We start from the raw sequence: 19,226 nt of genomic DNA on the forward strand, positions 1-19,226 counted from the left end.
TTTTACTAAATTATGTTCGTCGTCCATTTATATGTATTCTAACTCTCTCTTGAACTATATGCTAATGTAGATTTGCGACACTAATACCTGCAGTATTAAACCTTTTGATGCCTTGGGCAGCTGGTGTCCATTATGGTTTGGTGTTTGCACTGCGTTTTCTGATGGGTTTCTTTGGTGTAAGTTTAGGAGATTCATTTTTCATAAGTTATTTTAATTTCATTTTGTCTAAACTGAGATATTTTTGCAAACATATATACATATACAGGTTTTGCATTCCAAATTAATCCTTCTACAGGTCATATTCACCCTTTTGTAAATAAAGTTCTTTTAGGAATTTGTTTCCTGAAGCCATTGTAATAAAAATAAAATTAACATAAAATACTTATTTAACACAAGTATCAATTGGTCGCCTTTTGAGTCCTAGCTCACTAATTACGAATGAAATCATAAAAATCGACAAAATGACTATAACTACTTCTCTGTTAAATCACCCATAACATGAATTTGAAGTGCAAAACCTATAACATACGTATACGAGGTGTTCAGCAACAGATGTTTGAGCTTTAAGTCATTTCTTAAAAGAAAGTACATTTTTAGGCAGCTGTTTATCCTGCTCTTCATGCAATGATTGCTAGATGGGTCCCTCCTAGTGAGAAGGGCATGTTTGTATGGACAATGCAAGGTATCTAAAAATGTATCGAGTAGAAAACGCCATATTGAACAAAAAATAATGCAATATTGTTTCTAAGGTGGTCCTTTCGGTACAGTAGTAACATTTACTATATGTGGCCAAATAATCAGTGCTTACGGTTGGAAAGCCGCGTACTATGTTACAACCGTGCTTATACTGATTTTCTATGCCTTATGGGTTTATCTTGTATACGATACACCCGATCGACACCCAGCGATTACAGAAAAAGAAAAAGTTTATATTAAAGAACAAATAGGTACAAGTGTTTCTAAACAAAAAGTAAGTAAGATAACTTTTAAATTAAATTAAATATGTAGAGGAAGTGCATTATAATTGGAATACCAAAGTATTTAAAAAACTATTAACGTTATTTAATTTGTAACATCGCGGATAATTTGTTGACCAACGACATTTGTGGAAGATCCGTAATTTTAACGTTCAAGGAAACTTCGATTTGTAAAAGTTTTTCAGTTAGTATTCAATCGTTGCATTCGTAGTTAAAATTATATGGTTTCGTGTTAATTTTACGGTCATTTTGAGAGTACGAAATCTAACATAAAATTGTAGGTTTCAGTACCGTGTTGTTAGTTTAGAATATTCTAAAGCATAACAGTGCTTTCCCGCAACGTGAATTACAGCGAAGACAAAAGAGAAGAAGCGTGAGTGAAGTGTTTTGTGTGTGAAATGTGGGTACACTGTGAATATGAATGACTCCGGAAGTTGCACCTGCGACTACAGCAAGTAAATTTTAAAACTTGCAGTCGATAATTATTTAAGATGATTCTTCCTGTGTTGTGATGTTTATATCTGATGAGACCTTAGGAGAAAATAATTTTCTTACTTGTTTTTTTAATTTTATAAAGTCCTATTCCCGGTCGTAATTTTTTAGTTCATCTTAATCAAATTGGTATTCCAAATATGCTACACTTTACTCTGTAGAAAAATTTTTTACTCGCGTGGCATTTAAAAATTCTAGGTGAAACTGCCAGTAAAAGCTGTCCTTACCTCCGTGCCATTCTTAGTTTTGTTATGGGCACACTTTGCCAATATGTGGGGTATTTATTTCATAGCTACGAACGGACCGAAATATACTTTAGAAGTTCTTGGTTTTAACATGAAATCGGTACTGTTCTATTTGTATATGTTATAAACAATTTTTATAGAAATCAAATTGTTAAATTTGTTAAATCATATTTAGGGAGGGTCGATTACAGGATTACCTTACATAGCTAGACTTGGTGCTGGAGTACTGTTTGCTGCAGCTGGCGATTACGTCCGAAGGAAGAAGATGTTAACATTGTCATGGATTCGAAAACTATTTATGCTCTTCTGTAAGCAAACAGTAATAACAAATAACCAGAGAAACGTCAAATTTATGTAGATAATGTTAAATAAGTATCATTATTTTCTACAATAATAAATAAAAATAATTTTCAATAGCACATATTGGCCCAGCAGTTGCCCTAATTATAATGACATATGCTGGCTGTGACGCGGTAACTGCAATCATTATGTTAATATTGGCATTAACTTTCAACGGAGCTTCATGCCAGACTAGTTTACAAAATCATCAAGATCTTGCACCAAACTTCGCTGGTTCTTTATATGGAATCATGAATACGTTTGGCAGTTTTCCTGGCTTTATTATTCCGCCAATTATTGGTGCTCTAACAAACAAAAGGGTATGTACAAAATCAGGTTCAGTCTACTCATGGTAGGTTTAGAGTACAACATTTTTTAAACTTTTGTTTAGAAATTATGATAATCCAAATGTTCACGATATTTCAGCCAAGCGCAGCTCCATTTGTTGCGACAATATAAAATCAGCTTAATAGTAGAGTAAAATATTATATAATTAATTTATCATCATTTTTATAGAATGGTGTGGAAGAATGGCGTATCATGTTTTGGATTTCTGCAGCGGTATTTACGTCTGCAACGATATTGTTCTGGCTCTTTGGTTCGGCAGACATTCAACCGTGGAATAATTTGAACGAAAAGAAAGAAGTGGAACTCGCGGATGAAGGTAAACAGATGACAGAGGTGTCTACAAAGGATTCACAGTCGGAAGAAGAAGGAGAAAACGAACGCCTGTAATTATGTATGTAGCTATAATTTATAAATCATAGTAGATATTGAATACAAATAATTTACTACTAAGGAATTGCATTTTTTTTTTTTTTTTTTAAATTTGCTGACGAATTTTTCTACTTGTTTATTGCAACGTAAAATATGATGCAGGAACTCAATTTCTAAGCTACGTACAAAACTGTTATATTTGTGCGACCTCATACATTTCGTATGTCATGATTCACTTGTAATTGCATACAAAGTACATAATAATACGATTTTTCAATTTTTTGTTATGAAACGCGCATCGTTTCAATGTTTATGAGTGAATTTATTAATTTAAAAATAAGATAAGATAAATTTCTTTTTGAGCATACTTTAAATTGTTTTCTTCATAGCCCATTCGTTGCGCATACATTTCATGTGAATGACTTGGTGTTGTCTGAATTAACACTTCTACCATTTCCAGTATGTGAGCACAGTTTACGCGTGCGTGTGTGTGTGTGTGTGTATGTTTTTTTAATATGTATACTGGGTAAGTCAACAGATATTACCACCTCGATTTCCATTATTATTATTACGAGTAGCGAAAAATGTTTAATGTAGACTTGAATGGTTTCGAAAAATGCACAATATTCTAATGTTACTAGATTCTTTGTAGGTGGACGCGCAGAGGACATATAAAGGTCATTAACGTTTGTTTTTAATGCTCTCATGCTTCTCTTCAGCTTCCAACTTTCTCGGTTCCGCCAAGTTACAAGCCATCTTATTACCTATGATCAAAGTTAAGTTAAACCAACAAAAATTGTGTACATGTAAATAAAATGTAACAAAAACTAGATATGATATTAATTTTTTATCAATATTGATATTAAAGACTGCGGCTAAATTTTATGAACGAAAGTTTAGCGATAATGTTACTTTTGTAAAGTTCCGTATAATACGATTTTATTTATAAAATCTTTATAAACTACAGTATTAAATTATATATTAAAGTCATAATTATTTCCATACATTTTGCATTATAATTAATTTAGAAGTGAAACATAAAATGCAATTAAATGCAATAATTCTGTATGTACGTGTGTACGTATAGTATACATACATGTTAATAGCAATGCCACGAGGGATTCCCTAAATCCTTAATTGGAAGGAGTGGGAGAAAGTAGTATGGTGGGGGTTCCGCGTAAGTAGTGCGGCCCGCTCAGTAATGGGTCAGCTGCCGAGAGTCCGATACGATAACGCTATTGCTGTTCACACCGACGTATAATCTTAAAACAAATTGCATACAATTTCTGCATTGTTCGGTATAATATTGTGCGTATTCTTCATCCTAAGAATGTTCATCCATATCATCCATCAGGAGTTACATGGTTGAGCCTTCAAAAGAATTGTGCGTGGGATTGTGCGCGAGTGGTTGTTGCATCATGTGGACAAGATATATGGTACATTTCTAAATAATGTTTACTGACGAAACTTTATACACGGTTCGCGGAGAAGTAAATTTAACAAATGTGCAGTATTGGACAACGGAAAATCCACATTGGTTTCGTGAAATAGAACACCAACTCTGGAGTTCAAGGACTTAGAATGTTTGGTGTGGCATAAGTGGTCGCCGCATCATTGGACATTATCAGTGGATAACAGGTCAAAAATACTCTATTTTTCCATCTAAAAACGTGCCGTTTTTAATATGTTTGACAATGTGATAGCAGAATGGCTATTCTGTACATTATGCTCAGTGTTCGTGGCAGAAATTAAACAGATTTTTCCCAACTGCTGGATCGGACGTGGATAGCGCGATCAGAGGACGTTTACAAAATATTCAGTGTCTTTTTTACGTTTCTATACGTTATCGTACAGTTTTTAGTTTATTTTGTCCGGTTCGAGTTTTATATTAATGCGTGCGGGCGTGTATATTATAATTTATTTATTTTGTCTTTATTATAATTTTACACTAAATTTTTGCTCTTGTTCAAATGTTAATTATTTAACAATACTATATAAACATATCAAGAGGTTGATCAGTACTTTGGAAAAGACATCTGAATTGAAAGTGGCAACTTGGTTTTGTCAGACTTTACGGTGCAAATATGCTAGTGTGGGATGATGAAAACTATATGGAAGACCATATTGTTACTCTGTGTACCAGTTTAATAGCAAAAACATTTGAAAAAGCTTCTTGCTGTTTGATAAAATTATATGAGTGTATTGATTATAGTGAACAATATTTTGAAAACATGTTAAAAATAAAACTTATTTTCCAAATAGCTAGATCATTGTTCTAGACCTTGCTTCATCTGAAGTTACAAAAAAAACTTTATTATTCAAAAAATTAAAACTGTACAATTATTGTTTGAAATATTTTTTGATATGATAATTTCAAAAAATAATTGTTGAATGCATTACATTACATTTACATTACATTTACACTGATGTGTGTTCTCGTGTCTAAATACACGAAAAGAATGTATGCACATTTATGTTTGTTAATTATTAAATATTCAAAAGCAAAAACTTTATTTTTATACACTTTGAGCATCAGAATTTTCCAATAGACATATAGGAATAATTTTGAAACCATTTCTACGTGATTTTTTAGGAACATGGGAGTTGCCTTTTTTACAAATATGTTTGGTTTGTAAAAAGGTTTCACAGGTTTGGCGCGTATAAAAGGCATCTTGTACAAATGTTTTATTAATGCTGCTGCTTTTACTCAAACATACATTACAAGTTGCCTTATCGCATACATCTTCAAATTCCTTTGATAAATGACTTTTATTCAAACTGTGCGACGAAGAAGCAAGGCAGTTTTCTTGACTACAGAATGTATCTTTGAGTATTCGCAAAGCATTCGCTGCTTGCAAAGATAAAGCTCCTTGAAGGTAACATGAATCTTCGCACGACTTCGAAATTAATTTTTCCGACGAAGTTATTGTTTGGTTTGTACTGCTCAAGGAGTCTGTAAAATATAACAAATTATATATTCGATAACAAGCATGTTTCATGGACCTGCTCTTCTCAGGACAGTGTGTAACTGGTAGAAACAGAATCGGTACTTCTATTATGAATAGATAGCAGATATGATAAATTAAAATTTTTACCTTTCATTGAACATGGTTTCATCAAAGTAGTATCAACAACATAGGACCATTCGTTAATGGACTCTAGAAAATTATAATTAGATTAATACTTTTGCAAATCGTTATTACACAAATAATTACTTATAGATAGTTTATAAATATCCTAATTCATCAAGTATATTTACTTTGCGATACGATTTTCGGTTGCAAGAATATGTTGATCGTTCCCTCAGATTTTTCAGACGATTGTTTTGAAATAGAAACGTAAGGCGCCGGAGCCGGAACTTTGTTTACGGGACGATACGAAGGTTGAAGGCTCGTTTCTTTTTCGGAAACTGTTGTTATAATATAACAAGGCTTGTACGCTAGTAATATATCTTCTGTGCGTAGCATGTTGATTTCTGGCCGCGAAAGAGTTTCGTTTTCATAATCGCCTAAACACCACCGACATTCCGATGGTCTTCTGCACACAGAACATATAACGTCCTTATCGTCTTTGATTTTCTGAACTTCAGAAACTGCAGCTATACTTGTCTGAGTATAATTTGCCTCTGTTTCTGTTTTCAACATTGACTCAAGGATTTTCTTTCTTCGTTGTTCCAATATTTCAGTTATCTCCGTAGCTGTATTACAAAAAAGGAGTATGCAAATTGTAAAACAATCTTACTGACAATATGTTACTACACATTTATTCGTCAAAAGTTTAATTTGACATTCACACCCTGGGAAAAATTGTAATGGGAGATTTTAGAGGCCAAAATAAGACGACAATCAAGAATAACAATTTGTTGATGGAGGCTTTGTTAAAAAGTTATTAACGTTTAAAGTTCCGTCCGAACTGAATTTTTTTCGAAAATGCGTAGAATTTTGGGGGTATGTCTATTCACCAAAAATGACTGTAATTGACCCCCGGAATCAAAAATATTTTTTTTAGAACGATTGGAAATTTTTTAATTTTGTCGAAAATTTTAAGCAGCTACCTGTCGATTTTTCTTAAAAATTCGTTTTTCATTTTTAGTAATTTTGTTTGATGCCCTATAGAAAAGTTGTCTAATACTTCTTTATAGGTACCCATGAGCTCTACTTCAGAAAAAAGTTTCATTGAAATATATTCACTATCGTAGGAGTTATGGCAGTTTGAAAATTGGACCATTTTTATGGAGTTTTTCTCATTTTGCGGGGTTAAGGACCAACTTTTCTAATATTTTTGCGATTTGTACATATTCCCCATCAAAATACGCGTAGTTTGCTTTTTTACACATTAAAATCGTCCATTCCGTTCAGAAGTTATGACGTTTTAAAGATTCGCATGAAAATTCGGGTAACCATTGCCTCACATTAGATTTTCGGTAAAGAATTTTTTTCTCGAAAATGCGTAGGAATTCGGGGATATATCTATTTAACAAAAATGATTATAATTGGTCCCTGCAACTAAAAATAATTTTTTTAGAACAATTTGAAATTTTTTAATTTTGTCGAAAAATTTCACATCTATTCGAACTTTTTTTCTTGAAAGTGGGTAGGATTTCGAAGGTATGTGTGATGACCAAAAATGATTATAATTGACCCCAGCAACTAAAAATAATTTTTTCAGAATAATTAGGAATTTTTTATTTTAATTTTTTAATAATTTAATTTTTATAACAAAGCCTCAGTCAAAAAATTGATATTCTTGATTTTCGTTTTATTTTGGCTTCTAGAATCTCCCATTAAAATTTTTCCCAGAGGTGGCCTGTATGTATAGTATAATTCCAACGAGGAAAGAAAGGTAATAACATAACAAAAATGAAGTACAGAACCGGTTTCTCTCTCTGGGTATTGAACAGTTAGATAAATAGTTATTTCATACATTAATGAAAGCTTTCAATTAAAAGATTGTACTAACGTTGTGATTCCTGTTCAAGTTCTATGAGTTTGTTGACTATGGTCATTGTTCGCCGTAGAATCTTTCCTAAAATATTGTTCACTATCTTAGGAGCATTTTTCGAGATAGTATCGGAAACCATTTGCAACAAATTGTCCATTAACGGTACAACTACGATCGTTGCCTCGAAAGGATCCACAACGACCTCAAATTTCAGTTTTCGTAACACATCTTCTTCTTTCTCTCCGCGTAATTTATACGTCACTATGGTTTGCGTTGTTTGATCCAACATAGGATATCTGATTCTATCGGTACATTTATTGATAATTTCGTCTATTATATCGTCTATTGCAATCCTACTGTCGATTCCTTTAGAAATACAGTCCTCCAAGTAACTCAACATTATATTCTTTGTTTCGCAATATTCCGACAAAAGCGTCGTATTAGATTTTTTCGGTTCGCAAGTTAACTCTGTTTGCGTTTGACTGTCGATGACAAGAGTGTTTGTGTGATAATCAAATTTTATTAAAGTCTGTGTCTCTTTATCCTTCGTCTCTATCTCTCTCTGACTTGTCGGGTCAATTATCCAAAATGCACGAGCTATTAAAAAGTATAATATCTCTGTAACTTCCATTTCTGCTTCTTCCTCGCTCGTAACTGTCGATACGAATTCTTCGAGTTCTTCTTCCGCGATGTTCGTGGTCAGTTCGGTCGTTACAGCGTGTTGCAATGTCTTTGGATGGAAACTGATAATAGTTGTCGCAGCATTGCTGCTCTTTATTGTAGGCATGGGGACTTCGTTCATGGATGCTAAGTAGAGATATTCAACATTACAAAAAAGATCGACAAAAATTGCATTTTTATCGTATTGGAATATTACGTACTCATGATATCTTTGTAATACGTTAGGGGTGGACATGGCGGACTCATGTACATCGTTTGGGAACCTTCATCGCGATATTCGACAGAGATATGAACGATTGGTGTTCCTTGTAAATACGTTTGATTTTCTGCATCCTGTTGCGGTCTTGGCCCCTCCTCTTCCTCTGTTATTTCTACTTCCGAGTCTATAGCCCCTTGTTCCGATTCGTTAGACTCTAGAAATTGCCTGTGAGTAAACGATCTTCTGTACACAATTTTGTCATCGAGAACCAACGGTATGTCTGCTGCCGCAGATAGGATCGCTGTGTCTAAAATTTCTCTAAGCGTTGCATCTTCCTCGGGAGTTACTGTGATAACGGTTTGAGCCCAAGCCTCATCTTCCGATGTCATCTAACGCGAAACAATAGGAAGCCCTTTCTTAGTTTTCAATGGATGTTGCAAGTATTATTTGATTTTTTTTTTTTAAATACCATTAAAGTAAATGAAATATTTCTCCAAGCAATATTCTTTCGTTTCATAAATTCATAATGATTCATTTGGAATGCTTACTTCGATTAAGAATTAAATCTAAATTATTGCATGCGATCTCCACCTCAGTGCAATTTCGTGACAATGAAAAAACACTTTTATTATCACGCGATGTCATTTCAAACATTCTATAGTAGATTTTGGACGGTTTAAAAAAATGTTCATTAACTTTACAATGTAAATTTCACATTCTAAAAGGTTATGACTTCTCTGTTCTGTCAAAAATATTGAGATTTGGTTATGCGTATGTATGTATGAGTATGCAATTATTTTTTTCCGAGAATTAAATACTAAATACTGCATTTTTACATGTATTTGATCATTTCATCAAACTGTTTAATGACTTTCTAAATATTTACAGTAGTTATTCTTAACTTGATTAAAAATGACTGTAAGAACTAAAATTCAAAAATTTCAGTAGTTGATATGATTTTTTATTAAGAGAAAAGGTGAAGAATATTCGACTCGTATGTACAGTAATAACTACGTGTATTTGTTTGTGTACAAAATATCACGAAATTGGACAAACGTATAATGTAAATAAATCATTAATTATAAATTAAACGTTTTTAGGCGCTGTTTCAACAATAAATGTTCGTATTTCCATCGGTTTTAAAAGAACATTCATAACGCCATCTTCAAGTTTTATTGGGTGAATAATATTTTCTTTTGCTCGAAGGACATCGTTCGTTTCGGATTCCCATTTCAAACGATTCATATTTTGTATCCATTGATTGCCACCTAATGTAGTTTCCTTCACAGACAGAATCTTGAAAGTCGAAAACAGGTCCTAGTGTAACAAACAATTACAGAATGAATAACTTCATTATACAGAGTATCCTAATAGGAACAGATCTCTTATATCATTAAATAAGCTAAACAATTAAACAGGCTGAAAGGGTCGAACAAACCTGAATGTTAATTTCTACAGGTTTAGATAACTTCTCGGTTTCACCCACTTCGAAAATGTGTTCTAGCCTCAATAAGACTGTACCATCTTTCCATGGCTCCAAAGTTAAAATGTGGACATTTGGTGGTAACGTTTTAGCAAGACCTGATTTCTGAAAAACAAGAATAAAATTTATAAAATTTTCATAAAAGTTTTCGACAAAATTAAAAAATTTCAAATCGTTCTAAAAAAAATTATTTTCAGTTGTAGGGGTCAATTACAATCATTTTTGGTGAATAGACATACCCCCGAAATCCTACGTACTTTCGAGAAAAAAATTCTTTACCGAAGATATACTGTGTGGCCAGAAATGTTTGTATGTTTAAAAATCATAATCAGGTGGCAGAACACTCAGATACACAAATATTGTAATGGTACCGATTTTTTAACATTAGTTAATGCTAGGAGTGAGGTTGTTTTTAAAATTACTTTTGTTTTACTATATTCATTTTTCATTTTGAATGTGTGGAATGGCAAAGATCGTAGCAACTAATGCAGAATGGCCAATTATTAATATTTCACTTTGAACAAATTTGTACATGTATGAGATAAAGGAATGATCAAAAAGAACGTAAAAGTACATGTCTTACAGTAAAATATTGACCCCTCAAAGTACTTATTATGCGTCAACATAAAAATACATACTTTCCATGTAGATGAATAATTCTCAATTGTAGAGTTTGGCGTTAGCGGCGTGAATAAGATCCATGGACGAAGCGATGTTTCGAGAGCTAATGATTTCTCTTTCATTACGAATTTGTCCAAATTTGTTATACTACCTCCAAGTACGTAGTGTGAACCTCTGACAACTAAACCTTCGCCATATGCAGTTTCATTTAGAGCTTCTCCTACACCGAATGCATCGTCTTTTAAAAGTCTTCTATGAAGCTGTAACGTATTGAAATTAGCTATAATGGCTGCAATGTTTATTTACTGACTGTGTGTATGTAAAGTTACCATTAATTCAATTTCACCATCCTTCATACTAGTTCCGCCTTCTGTCCTGTCCGTTAGTACGCTGAGTTTAAAGAATCTTTCTTCGTCCTTCAAGGAGATTTTAGAAGCAACCGGATAATAGTTACCAGATACTTTTTCTTCCAATTTTAGATTCCAAGTTGGACGATAATTTCGTTTCCGTTTTAGCATTTCGCGACCGTTAGTGTCGGTATAAAATTCTCCATTTGAATTTAAGTTGCTCGAGTATTTTGTTACAATTTCTTTGCCAATGTTGTCCCTGAAATTGATTTCAACGTAGTTTTTTTTAAATATAAATGTGAAAAGAATTACTATTAAACAGATTATACTACTGTGTTTTTTAATGTATTTCCAAATCGCGTGTGTTTAATTAAATATGTATACAAACACTTACTTAACAGGTATAGGTCCAATGAGCCAATCGAATTCAATATATTCTTTTTTCTTATACAGTCGAATCACTTGACTAACCCAATCGTTAATAGTTAGATGTATTTCTTGTACCACCGGACCTGCAATGAAAAAAGATTTGACAGTTAATTTTATATAATAATCAAACTTTTTTAACCAGACGTAAACATGGAGAAATGTGGATATTTTCAGAACTAATTACTGTTTAACAGTAAGAAAATGACCAATCTAATAACAACTTCTCTTTAAATAATTTTTATTCGTGCAATACCTATGTAAATTTTATAAGATCCATATGCCATGAAATCCTTAGTGGATACAGTTTTTGGTCTGAAAATATATGCTCCCGAGGATCTGTTTTTAAATACTTTATTATTTCCCGCCACTCCTTCGTAATAATGGAACGACTGTACCAAACTCATGTTGTTCTCTTTCTTCCATTCCACTATAATTTGGCTTTCGTTGCTGATGGATACACTGTTATACTGAAAAATGAAGTTCATTTCTTATTGTTTATGTTGTTCATTTCTCATTTCTTATCAATCATTTCTTTTCTCTTAAATATTAAATACCTCATTCTCGATGAAACTTGCTTCGTTAACTACATAATGTGCATCCCTTGATTTTTGTACGACCTTGTAAGATTTATAGCCCAAAGGCGGAACTAATGCAATAAATACAAGTTCATGACTAGCATTGCTTATTCTTCCTGGTATTTTTAATACGGAATCGGGAATAGGCACCAGCTGCGAAATAGTGTTGCCGCCATCTTGAAAAATATTAAATGCCTTTGATCTATATAATTACTTTACGACAATGCAATATTACTTTAAATATGCTAGTTAATATCAAACTATAGAATAATTAAATGATGAATAAAGTCAATATTTATCAAATAAAATGTTATTATAATTATGATAGATACCTGCTAAATCTTCAACCGAGTATGTGCCTTTTTCGATAGGAATACGAATAGGTGTTCGAATTTCGAAACTTAGTGGATTATAAACCGTAAGCAGAAAGTTTGTATTTTCTGTATACGGACAAGAACTGATGTTCAATTGTAGGCAAGAGTTCATATCCTTCAATTGCGTTAAACCTTGACTTTCACTTAATCCCCATTTGCTATACAGCAAAAAAATAACAGAAGCTTGTTAACGATAAAAAAAAAACTAAAGAAATTTTGTTGGAAGAATAGATAAGAGTTCATTTTCGAAGAATGTACATATTTAAAATCACTTACATTGCTAGTCTTAGATAGAGTTTAGTCTGTTCGAATTTCGATTAAGAAAAACAATTTGATAAATTATTACTATTCAGCAAAAATAATTGCCTACTAAGACAGCGGGTTTAAATTTTATGAGGGATTCTAGAGGCCAAAATAATACAAAAATCAAGAATACCAATTTGTTGATGGAGGCTTCGTTAAAAAGTTATTAACGTTTAAAGTTCCGCTCATACTGAATTTTTTTCTCGAAAATGCGCAAGATTTCGGGGGTATGTCTATTCACCAAAAATGATTGCAATTGACCCCCGCAACCGAAAATAATTTTTCCAGAACGATTTGAAATTTTTTTTTTCCGTCGAAAAATTTTTTCACACCCTGTATATTTAGAAAATGAATATTTTTATTACCTTATAGCTTCAGTAATAATATCTTTTCCTTGCTGCATACCATTGTGTAATATACGGGCATAATCACTGGCGACTAATTGCTTTTCGGTCCCGGTTACTGCATCATGATGTTGCATTATTCCCATTGCTTCGCGGAAATATTCCAATTCTTTATCGTACCCTTTCAGATCAGTCAATACAGACAACTGTTTGACAATCTAAAATCATACATGTTATGCATTTTGAACACTTTTATAAATTTATTTAGTACAACGTACAAAACGGACGAAGCATCTATAATTTTCTCATTTTACTGACATAAATATTCAAGCGTATGCTTCGTACCTGTAAAATATTATTTCCCATCCTCTCGAAGAATTTGATCGTTGGTCTAGAGGAGAAGAAACCGGTCCAATAAGAGTGAGGATCGCTCGCGTAAGGGAAAAAGTCATCAGCCTTCGTTGACCACTGTAGATTTGCATCGTGAACCGCTTTCAAATAACACGATGGTGTCGAGTAAAATATATTTACATCCGAAGAATGTTCCCTCGCGTACCTATATCGAATATGAAATAATAAATTTAAAATATTATTATTTGAACTTGTCGCGATAATAAATAAAATATAATATCGCACTGTTGCGTGTAGCATAACGGTATAATATCCCAAATAATTGTTTTCGACGCTGTAAATTAAATATTTAAATTATTACTATACAGGGTGTTCGGCCACCCTTGGGAAAAATTTTAATGAGAGATTCTAGAGGTCAAAATAAGACGAAAATCAAGAATATCAATTTGTTGTTGGAGGCTTCGTTAAGAAGTTATTAATGTTTTTAAAGTTCTCTGGTGTCGCCTCCCACGCTCGACCGACACCTCAGGTGGGGCCTATATAAATGTTAATAATTTCTTAACGAAGCCTCCATCAACAAATTGGTATTCTTGATTTTCGTCTTCTTTTGGCCTCTAGAATCTCTCATTAAAATTTTTCCCAGGGGTGGCTGAACACTCTGTATAAGACCAGAGGGAAATGGAGGTGTACCAGTAGCATAAATAACCAAGTATAATTATTAAAATCAATTTGGAACGCAGAAAAAAAACTTCGTTTGCCATATACACGTTAGTTTTAAATCGCGACATTAACTACCACGCTGGAAACAATACGTTATAAAATTGCAATCTTCGGTTCAAAATCAGTTTCACCTCATAGGTTTACAATTTGGGAAACTTTGATGTAGACCTTTTATAAACGAATGTTTATCAATTAATCGTTAGCACGAAGATACTGAATAATTATGCTTTACCTGAGCAACCTATCCAAATTAACGAACCACATTTCAGCGTCTTGATAATTAAAATCCTCGCCCATCGTAAGAATAACATTGTTAGTCTGGTAAGATGTTGCTTGGTGTTGGGCATACGACAAAAACTCTCCGATCTGTAGGTGATGTGGTACTTTTACTTACCATTACTAGACGTAAGACACTATTAGGCCGTTTGCACACATACAAGACTCCATTTAACGTTGTTGATCGACGAATGAGCCAAAGTTGGATCTGATTTTGCCGGTGTGTGTGCAAACTGCCTTGTAATTTTAAGATCTTTCCCTTCCGTTCGCTGACATTATCAATGCATCGTCAAACAATGGTACTTTTACTAAATAAAGCTACGTCTATTAAATTAATACCTCATCAGTTTATCCAGATTAACGAAGTACATTTCTGCATGCTGATAAGTGAAATCTCCTCCCATTGTTAATATGACGTTATTTGTACGGTAAGCTTCAGCTTGTTGAACCACGTATTTCATAAATGCATTGATCTGTTAGGCAAGAAATATCGCTATCAGTCGTCGATGACTTAAATTCATATGGAAAACCCAATCAATTGTTATCGAATGTTAAATATTTAGCTGAGAAATTGCCCCCTCCATTTAACCGGTTGACTAATGTTTTAGACGATCACCGGAACCTTTTAATTTATTAGAAAGGTTGATTTCATTTGTGTACTTTGTTAAAATATTCTAAACTTAAAATCATATTTTGCAAATTATTTGTCCGTGTTCTGTAACTTAAATTACCAGGAATTGTTACTAAATCTTAACATCGTTTTATCATATTGATGTTTTAACAATATTAATGTAAAATTCGACTTCGATTGAATTAATTTTTGTCGAACAAAATTAATTTGCTAAATATGATTTAGCGGAAACTTATACTATAACACGCTATTTACCCTTTCTTTAACGTTGTAATCTGGACTATTGGGGTCATCAATTATCGGCTCGTCGGTGCACAAAACATCGAAACAGAAACCAGGCGGTGGGGAATACGTATTGTACAGTGCAACTGTAAACAAATCTGCACGAGACCCTGTAGGCAAATATTCAAATAAATGAAATTATAATATCGTGAAATTTTCTGTGATTGAAGCGATAAATGCATGGATATGGCGTAGTATCTTCGGGATTTTAATATCTGAAAATTTGTATAGTAACGATAGGACTCTAATTAACTGGATGGTTTGACAATCCCACCAACGCAAATTTTGTGTAAAGTTATATATTTGAAAGTAAACAATTAAAGAATTTTGCTAAATATGTAAAGTAGCCGGATAGACACTTTTGGGGCCAACTATAGGGCTATTCTGTACCTATTCTCTAGTATAATTTCTGTAGAATGTATGTTTCGTATCTCAATTTTGAATTCTCATCAGCTTGCATTTCCTCTACTCCATACGAGTGATAATATTGATAATATTCCCCCTTTTGAATCGATTTAGAATTTACCTAAACTTGGACTTCCTTTCCAGATAAATTCCATGGTTTTGTTTTCCAATCTATTTTCCTTGTCCTGGTAATCGAGTCGACCAAGAAACATGCCATCAAATCCTAATTGTGCGAATATCGATGCTTGTTCTCTAGAATGACCAAAAGGATCAATTTGCCATCCTATATGTGGGCGTGCACAACTTCCAAAAGTATCGTTTAGCCATCTGGAGAAGATAAAAAAGATACGTAAAACATAACACAGAATAATCCCGAAATTATCATTGTATAGTCGATAAAATAATTTTGCACTTTGAAACTTAATAAAAATGTATTGTTAGATAATTTAAAATATTTTTATATTGGGTATGGGGATCCCTTACAATAAAATAAAAGAATAATGTAAAGTATTTTCAACTGTAATTAGAATTAGATTAATTATCAGACTTTTCAATGGGTCAGTTCAGGACTTAATAAAATTTCTATTGGTACCTGAATCCCCAAGTGAATTGGTCGACGAGAGAATGATAATGAGTAACTGCCTCATCATTCATGCTCCATCCACCACCAATAATTTCCAGTCTACCCTCGTTAATCAGGTTTCTAACATCTTTTTTCGTATTTTCGTTTTGATGCAACCACCATTTTCGTAAGAAAGCAGTTTCTACGTAGATAAATCTGACGAAAAAGATACAAAATACTATTATTGATACAAACTTCGAGATCTATGTGTTTAGTAATTTCCCTATAACTTACTATTTTTACTATTTTATACTTTAAATTCTAATTAAATATTTGCAATTACCTTCTTTCGGGGTTATCTAGTAATGCCTTAATGACACTATCTAGGATATATTGCACCCCCGCACGTTGAATAGTTGTCCGACCTTTGTTCAGAGAAACGAGTAGAAAGAGAAAAAATTAATAAACGCAATTTGATTATTTAAAATTTTTTAATTAATATTTCTAAACATACTTCCAAAATAATACTGATCAACTGTTTTTAACCAGCCAACATCATCGTGAGTATGAGCCACTATATGAATATTTAATTTCTGTGGATCTACCGTCGGGCATGCCTATAATAAATACATATAACGTTAAAAACAATACACATTTCACATATATTTGTAATTACAATAAAGACCAGTATATTACAAATATTATGCATAAAATTTTAGTTATTCTAAAATTCTTGATCTTTTATTGTTCAATTTGTCCATTTAAATATTGTTGCAATATTATAGAAACCTGTATGCCAAATGATTAAACCTACCAGCCAGATAATGATTCAAAGCATACTGCACGGGTCGTCAAAACATTTTTATCGGGAAAACATTAAGATACCATAATGGCCGACACAGTGTCCGGACCTTAACCCCATCGAGGCGTTGGAAAATTGATTAGATTCACTTTTATCCACTAATATTCATGACTGAAGGACGAAAAATATCCTCAAAATTCTAGAGAAGGTGCCTATTCAGTTAAATTGTGTTCCAATAATTTTATGGCTCACTCTATGTGTATATTTTTATAAAAATAGATTCTGTAAGTATGCTTTGACTACTAAGAAAACCTACAAATTTTTTACTGTATGGGAGGACTGAAACATATATTGTAGAAAATAATCTATTAGAGAGGTCAGTTAGGTAGAGGTCATCCTCTTTGTCTACGTCACCATTTTAACCCTAATCCAAATCCGATTCGGTTCTCAGTATCGTAGAGTAATCTGTGTAATAGGATTAACTAATGCACGAATACTTGATTAACTCGGTTAATCCGTTCTTATAACGAGTTATTCTACTATAAATTCGTTCTTAGGGTTATACGGTGGTTAGAGTCAGGGAAGGAATGGGTGACGCGATGATCACCCGTTATATTATGTATACAAAGAAAAGCAACCGCCGGCCGTGCCATGACGTACACACGGTATACGCAGAGTGGGTACGATGTAAATATAATATGTAATATCGAAAGTTTCCTTGCAAATATTTCGGGAACCTAAATTCGACCGCGTTACAATAATTTACTTAAAATATCGATTTAAAAATCATCGAAATTCGAGTTGTGTAGCTCATAAATCCTACTTTCGAAAGTGAGGACGATGGAACAAATCTAACTGTCGAATTCGTGTTTAGAATAACAGACACAGGAATCCAGTGGATATTACACGTTTAAACTTGTTGAACAGCCTAATCGTCGGCGCGTTTGATAAAAATAGTAATTTATTCAGCACGTACCTCGTATCCACATGTTTTGCTAATTGTGATGGGTATGCTCGCTGCTTCTGCACGAGTAAGCAGCAGCAAGAGGGAAACCAATGGAATTGAAAACACAGTCCACATCACAATCCTATCCTGCTGGATGCTTTCAGCCACACTAATGAAATAATCAGGCTCTTCCTACTAAGTAGTCAGTGGAGTGTGTTGACCAGACCGGTCCCTTGAGGAATTGCCCCTCCACTTACATGTACTAATGTCACGTGTACGTGAGCTCTGGCGCTTCGGATGACATCGTGGAATCAAGAAAGAAGGCGAACATAAGCCTTCCCTTCTCGCTCTTGAAACAGTTGAAGCGTTCTCTTTATCGTTCAAAGATTTGGCGGTTTTGACGAAAAGAGTTTGCAAACAGAATGGTCAAAGTATTCTGTATACAAAATTCTACAGATTTTATCATGTTTTTTTTACGTCTTGTTTCGATTTATTGTATTACCGATAGGAATTGTGTATATTGGAATAATTATCAAACAGATGTTTTAAATTGATTACAGAGTAACTTATGATTCTGGAAATAGAGTATCTTTTATACAGGGTGTTCGGCCACCCGTGGGAAAAATTTTAATAGGGGATTCTAGAGGCCAAAATAAGACGAAAATCAAGAATACTAATTTGTTGATGGAGGCTTCGTTAAAAAGTTATTAATGTTTAAAGATCCGAGCGTACTGTATTTTTTTCTTGAAAATGCGCAGGATTTCGGGGATACGTCTATTGACCAAAAATGATTCTAATTGACCCCCGCAAACGAAAATAATTTTTCCAGAACGATTTGAAATTTTTTAATTTTGTCGAAAAATTTCACACCTTCTCGAATTTTTTTCTCGAAAGTGGGTAGGATTACGAGGGTATGTCTAATGACCAAAAATTATTGTAATTGACCCCCGCAACTGAAGATAATTTTTTCAAAACGATTTGAAATTTTTTTTTCTCGCCGAAAAATTTAGGCCCTACCCTTGTCGATTTTTCTTAAAAATTCCTTTTTCATTTTTAGTAATTTTGTTTGACGCCCTACAGAAAAGTTGTCTAATACTTTTTTGTAGGTATCCATGAGCTCTACTTCAGAAAAAAGTTTCATTGAAATATATTCATAATTATAGAAGTTATGGCTGTTTGAAAAT

At 33.2% G+C, this 19,226-nt stretch overlaps 3 protein-coding genes across 11 annotated transcripts in view; 1 reads left to right on the plus strand and 2 right to left on the minus strand.

The window, feature by feature from the left end:
- Positions 1 to 19,226, plus strand: part of LOC143345221 (sialin) — a 51,897-nt gene that overhangs the window by 12,184 nt on the left and 20,487 nt on the right. For 6 of the 8 annotated variants that reach the window (XM_076772118.1, XM_076772124.1, XM_076772119.1 and 3 more), the window contains 7 exons: positions 71 to 176; positions 598 to 682; positions 750 to 970; positions 1,668 to 1,814; positions 1,890 to 2,022; positions 2,132 to 2,373; positions 2,570 to 3,600. In XM_076772118.1, the coding sequence (XP_076628233.1) occupies positions 71 to 176; positions 598 to 682; positions 750 to 970; positions 1,668 to 1,814; positions 1,890 to 2,022; positions 2,132 to 2,373; positions 2,570 to 2,788 (1,153 nt within the window). In that variant the 3' untranslated portion in view covers positions 2,789 to 3,600. Of the gene's footprint in view, positions 1 to 70; positions 177 to 597; positions 683 to 749; positions 971 to 1,667; positions 1,815 to 1,889; positions 2,023 to 2,131; positions 2,374 to 2,569; positions 3,601 to 19,226 lie in introns of those variants that run through there. The other 2 variants (XM_076772117.1, XM_076772116.1) reach the window with 2 other exon arrangements.
- On the minus strand, positions 5,287 to 9,399 carry LOC143345664 (uncharacterized). The gene is made up of 5 exons (XM_076773027.1): positions 8,593 to 9,399; positions 7,730 to 8,518; positions 6,030 to 6,467; positions 5,866 to 5,928; positions 5,287 to 5,723 (listed from the first exon to the last, which is right to left on the minus strand). The coding sequence occupies exons 1-5, from the start codon at positions 8,978 to 8,980 to the stop codon at positions 5,287 to 5,289; spliced, it is 2,115 nt and encodes a 704-aa protein (XP_076629142.1). The 5' UTR covers positions 8,981 to 9,399.
- Lmanii (Lysosomal alpha-mannosidase II) lies at positions 9,591 to 18,258 on the minus strand. Of its 2 annotated transcripts, none has more exons than XM_076772113.1 (17): positions 18,073 to 18,258; positions 16,809 to 16,911; positions 16,638 to 16,719; positions 16,325 to 16,510; positions 15,854 to 16,059; positions 15,301 to 15,437; positions 14,371 to 14,504; positions 13,413 to 13,623; positions 13,089 to 13,285; positions 12,379 to 12,578; positions 12,026 to 12,222; positions 11,725 to 11,938; positions 11,437 to 11,554; positions 11,025 to 11,301; positions 10,713 to 10,955; positions 10,030 to 10,179; positions 9,591 to 9,908 (listed from the first exon to the last, which is right to left on the minus strand). In XM_076772113.1, the coding sequence occupies exons 1-17, from the start codon at positions 18,175 to 18,177 to the stop codon at positions 9,678 to 9,680; spliced, it is 2,991 nt and encodes a 996-aa protein (XP_076628228.1). In that variant the 5' UTR covers positions 18,178 to 18,258; the 3' UTR covers positions 9,591 to 9,677. The 2 variants fall into 2 exon arrangements, with proteins under 2 accessions (XP_076628228.1, XP_076628227.1); XM_076772112.1 differs by lacking the exon at positions 14,371 to 14,504 and adding an exon at positions 14,754 to 14,887.

The sequence above is a fragment of the Colletes latitarsis genome, chromosome 9, assembly GCF_051014445.1.
Source record: "Colletes latitarsis isolate SP2378_abdomen chromosome 9, iyColLati1, whole genome shotgun sequence".
NCBI lineage: Eukaryota > Metazoa > Arthropoda > Insecta > Hymenoptera > Colletidae > Colletes > Colletes latitarsis.